This window comes from Rhinichthys klamathensis, unplaced genomic scaffold (genome assembly GCF_029890125.1).
Source record: "Rhinichthys klamathensis goyatoka isolate OS25496 unplaced genomic scaffold, OSU_Roscu_1.1 h1tg000049l_1, whole genome shotgun sequence".
NCBI classification, from domain to species: Eukaryota; Metazoa; Chordata; class Actinopteri; order Cypriniformes; family Leuciscidae; genus Rhinichthys; species Rhinichthys klamathensis.
Genome location: NW_026606595.1, coordinates 482501 through 487778, shown reverse-complemented (window position 1 = coordinate 487778; position 5278 = coordinate 482501). Strand labels below are relative to the sequence as shown.

Sequence of the window (5278 nt, the reverse complement as noted above, 5' to 3'; positions counted from 1 at the left end):
ACTCACAGACTCCCGACACACTCCAGACACAGACTCCCGACACAGACTCCCGACACAGACTCCCGACGACACAGACTCCCGACGACACAGACTCCCGACGACACAGACTCCCGACGACACAGACTCCCGACGACACAGACTCCCGACGACACAGACTCCCGACACAGACTCCCGACGACACAGACTCCCGACGACACAGACTCACGACACACTCTCGACACACTCGAAATACACTCCAGACTCAGACTCCTGACACACACCAGACACACTGCAGACACAGACTCCCGACACACTCCCGACACACTCCAGACACACTCCAGACACACTCCAGACACAGACTCCCGACACACTCGAAAAACACTCCCGACACACTTTTGTTTTTTTGGTCTGGCGTCCTGCATCCACAGTTTTCAGTGTTTTCAGCCATCAAGAATGAGAAAGAGTCCATATTCTCATTCACTAGTGCGTTTGCAAATATAATCTTTAAGCTAATAAGGTTTAGTGTATTTGGCAGAGGAGGGTCTCGAGGAAGCAGCTTCAACTGGAGCTCAGATATACTGCACTACTAATGCTTGGATGAGGAGTCTGGTGTAAGATGCCTGAATTATATTGGTGGAGTTGGGGAGGTGGAGGGACGCCAGCACATCTGATGCCAGAGCAAGGTGAGCGTCTGCTTATATGATCCCACAGTTAACTGACAGATCGGATGGGTTCACGGTTCACTCCTCCTGAAATTACGCTTGTGAACTTTACTTACATTAGTCGCACACGTGATACTAGTATATCTGACATTTAAATATGTTTAGCCAGTTTTGAATGCTTCAGATTTATTTTCTCATCACAAACTATTTGAAACATTTGATCAAGTAAAAGAATACTTGTTTTAGTTTAACACAAAGACAAAATTCAAGGTAATGTTTTTAAAAAACTCTTGAATTGTTTATTTTGGTTTGAAATATGCATACTATTGATAATGCGAAAAACTCTTCCTGGTTGTCACAGACTAACATTCTTCTATACATGATTTCTGTAATGCATCTGACAAAGAGCAGTATGCAGTCACACACACATGATGAAGAGCAGTATGCAGTCACACACACACCCGGAAGACCACTGCGCTCAGTGAACGTTGAGCTGAAGCTCATGATGAAACACAAAAAAGGTCACATGGGGTAAAACTGGGACGCCGCCTCAGACGACTGGATCTCCACCTGGGCCATTTTAAACTGCGTGCACTGAAGCCACTTGCGCAGAGCGAGAGGAAAGGATCCGGGTCCGGGGTTCTGGAGACACTGGTGGTTCACCCGGTTCTGAATGGCTTGCAGGCGCAGCTGGAGACCCGCGGACAGATGCTGTAGACACACGGAGAGGTTAGTGTCTAAAGGTGATGATACACAGGCCAACTTTTTGAGCAATGTTGCCGTTAACGGACAACTAGGAGAGACACAGGGCCCATGACCGATCTAAAGTATCCAGATAAAAATTTGTTGCCCATTCTCATTGGGAAAGTGCCCGAGCAACATCGTTCAAAAAAGTTGCCCTGTGTATCATCACCTTCAGGGTGTGCTCACACTAGAGCCCTGGAGCGATTGTCACACCAAGTGTGCCGCATAAGTCCTAAATAGTGAAGCCAAAGAGTCTCGATCGCCCCCCGGTGGCTGGTCCCAGTATAGCTCTAAAACCCAGAGTCTCGATCGCCCCCCAGGGGCTGGTCCCAATATAGTTCATAAACCCAGAGTCTCGATCCCCCCGGTGGCTGGTCCCAGTATAGCTCATAAACCCAGAGTCTCGATCGCCCCCCGGTGGCTGGTCCCAGTATAGCTCATAAACCCAGAGTCTTGATCGCCCCCGGCGGCTGGTCCCAGTATAGCTCTAAAACCCAGAGTCTCGGTCGCCCCCCGGTGGCTGGTCCCAGTATAGCTCATAAACCCAGAGTCTCGATCCCCCCGGTGGCTGGTCCCAGTATAGCTCATAAACCCAGAGTCTCGATCGCCCCCCGGTGGCTGGTCCCAGTATAGCTCATAAACCCAGAGTCTCGGTCGCCCCCCCCGGTGGCTGGTCCCAGTAATGCTCATAAACCCAGAGTCTCGATCGCCCCCTTGTGGCTGGTCCCAGTATAGCTCATAAACCCAGAGTCTCGATTGCCCCCCAGGGGCTGGTCCCAGTATAGCTCATAAACCCAGAGTCTCGATCGCCCCCTTGTGGCTGGTCCCAGTATAGCTCATAAACCCAGAGTCTCGATCGCCCCCTTGTGGCTGGTCCCAGTATAGCTCATAAACCCAGAGTCTCGATCACCCCCTTGTGGCTGGTCTCAGTATAGCTCATAAACCCAGAGTCTCGATCGCCCCCCAGGGGCTGGTCCCAGTATAGCTCATAAACCCAGAGTCTCGATCGCCCCCCGGTGGCTGGTCCCAGTATAGCTCATAAACCCAGAGTCTCGATCGCCCCCCAGGGGCTGGTCCCAGTATAACTCATAAACCCAGAGTCTCGGTCGCCCCCCCCCCGGTGGCTGGTCCCAGTAAAGCTCATAAACCCACAGTCTCGATCGCCCTCTTGTGGCTGGTCCCAGTATAGCTCATAAACCCAGAGTCTCGATCGCCCCCCAGGGGCTGGTCCCAGTAAAGCTCATAAACCCAGAGTCTCGATCGCCCCCTTGTGGCTGGTTCCAGTATAGCTCATAAACCCAGAGTCTCGATCGCCCCCCAGGGGCTGGTCCCAGTATAGCTCATAAACCCAGAGTCTCGATCGCCCCCTTGTGGCTGATCCCAGTATAGCTCATAAACCCAGAGTCTCGATCGCCCCCCGGTGGCTGGTCCCAGTATAGCTCATAAACCCAGAGTCTCGATCCCCCCGGTGGCTCGTTCCAGTATAGCTCATAAACCCAGAGTCTCGATCCCCCCCGGTGGCTCGTTCCAGTATAGCTCATAAGCCCAGAGTCTCGATCCCCCCCGGTGGCTCGTTCCAGTATAGCTCATAAACCCAGAGTCTCGATCCCCCCCGGTGGCTGGTCCCAGTATAGCTCATAAACCCAGAGTCTCGATCGCCCCCCGGTGGCTGGTCCCAGTATAGGTCATAAACCCAGAGTATCGATCGCCCCCCGGTGGCTGGTCCCAGTATAGGTCATAATCCCAGAGTCTCGATCGCCCCCCGGTGGCTGGTCCCAGTATAGCTCATAAACCCAGAGTCTCGATCGCGCCCCGGTGGCTGGAAACTAAACAATCATATTACACTTCAAATAATTTTTTTCCAAAGATGTTTACTGTCATTTTAGGTATTTTTTATCGCGCTGATGTAAGTTTAAGTGTTTGTTTTTTAAAATAAGTTTGTTCTTATTTAGTTATTTGATGCTATAAAAATGGAAGTGTGACATCATGATTGACAGCTGTGATTGACAGCTTCTCTAAACGAAGTCACTGAGGCACCAACAGACTTTTTTAGGGATTTTCGGGAGGAGATTGGAGCTTCAGTTTTAATTTCTAAATGTCCATTACTGTTTATTTCACACCGACATAATGAGTTGTACTGCATAAACTCTACTAACGGTTTCTGCGGGAGTGTGTGTGTGTGTGTGTGTGTGTGTGGGCGGGACCACCTCACGTTCACTACTGCCCCAAATCAGCGCCAGATGTCAGTGCTATATTAGGACTTTGGCGGCTCCACTTTTCACCAATGGAAGAGTGTGAAGGGGTGTCGTCCATTTTTTGTACAGTCTATGGCCTGCACTCACATCACACTCAACGTTCAGCGACCGTCATTCACCATGCAACCTTTTGTTTTGAAGAAAAGCGCTTCTGCCAATAGACTACCTAATAGATTTATTGTTTATGCCGCGCAGTGATGTTCACTTGATTGTGTATCAGGAGATTATTACGGAGGCAGCTGACGTTGAGGCAGGAGTTTGCAGCTTTTACTCGCAAACTACAATTCCTGTTCATCAATTAGTTGAGAATCAGACCCGTTATAAATCTGAAAATACTCGATTACATTAAATTAATTGAAAAGTGTACTGTCCAAATAGTAATGTAAGATGTTTGTTGTCGCAACGAACCAGACTTTACTGTCGTAACGCTCTCGGCTCGGTTCAGTGTGAGACACCCTAACAGGGAGATTCTGAAAGTTTACTCTAGAAAGAAAGCAAGAATCACTGCCTGAATTGATAATCAATATGATGAACACTTACATTTAAATTGGACTGGATCATTGGCAGCCACATGGGAATCAGCTAAACAGAACGAATAAGACGTTAAATATAATAAGCACCTCAGACTGCATAATGTAGAAGTGCAAATACGGTTTCAAGCACTACAGACCCAATCAGTTTGAGCATGTGTGGTAATAAATCCCTCTTACTTTAACAAAGATGGTTGAGTTGCACTCCTGCAAGGCCTCCATTAGACTGATGACATGCAAACACACCATCTCTACCATCTGAAACACACACCAACACCTGCTGTGTCACACTTCTGTCAGTTACGATGGGTCATGATCAGGGTTTGAAATTAACTTTTTCACTCACTGGCCAGTTTGGCTACTACATTTGTAAGTTACCAGCCATTCAGAACTTCTACTAGCCAAAAAAGAAAACAATGAACGAGCGAGCCGTTATCTGTTGCGTAGTGACGTGTGTGTTCAAGAACGCCAGATAGGAGCAGATTCTGTGCAATAAGCTGTATTTCATATATCATGATGTCTCACGAGTATTTGTGCTAAATCTGCACAGATTAGACTTACACGAACTTCCCCAGCAAAGTGAGTAAATATAATACCATGCTAAATTGGCCCGTGATTTGACAGCGTTTCCCGCCACCGTTGATTATACCCGCATTTGGCGAGTGTTAATTTCAAACCCTGGTCATGACTGATTGTCTTTGCTCATTAGCATGCAGTCTAGAATTAATTACAAATAGGAGTAATGTTATATGTAATAGTGTCGTATCAAGCCCATTGTACAGACGGTGTGTGTGTGAGAGAATCGTACCACTCTGTTGTGTGCCATGAGCTGGAGGATGCTGGGAGTCACGCGGCTCCAGAACTCCAGGCCCGTCAGGATGGCCCCCGAGCAGAACTCGTTCTGGTTCTGGTTCTGGCTGGACGGGACGGCCGCCTGCTCGCAGTAGATGGTCCACAGCTGGGCGAACATGAAGGCGTGGAACAGCGAACACATGTGCAGCACTGAAGTCTGCACACACACACACACACACACACACACACACACAGAAGAGCTTCAGACTCACAGACCTGCAGATCCCGCATCTCAGCGATCCGCTTCATACCTTGG

The 5278-nt window shown here is 48.9% G+C and overlaps 1 protein-coding gene across 1 annotated transcript in view; it reads right to left on the bottom strand.

Moving 5' to 3' along the window:
• Positions 1-912: 912 nt before the first annotated feature.
• The window catches only part of LOC130082705 (protein unc-79 homolog), a 91990-nt gene continuing 87624 nt past the window's right edge, over positions 913-5278 (bottom strand). Inside the window, 5 exon segments of the mRNA XM_056247560.1 lie at positions 913-1352; positions 4181-4222; positions 4351-4428; positions 4979-5179; positions 5274-5278. The exon segment at positions 5274-5278 is cut by the window's right edge and continues 179 nt beyond it. Of these exon segments, the coding sequence (XP_056103535.1) occupies positions 1164-1352; positions 4181-4222; positions 4351-4428; positions 4979-5179; positions 5274-5278 (515 nt within the window). The 3' untranslated portion in view covers positions 913-1163.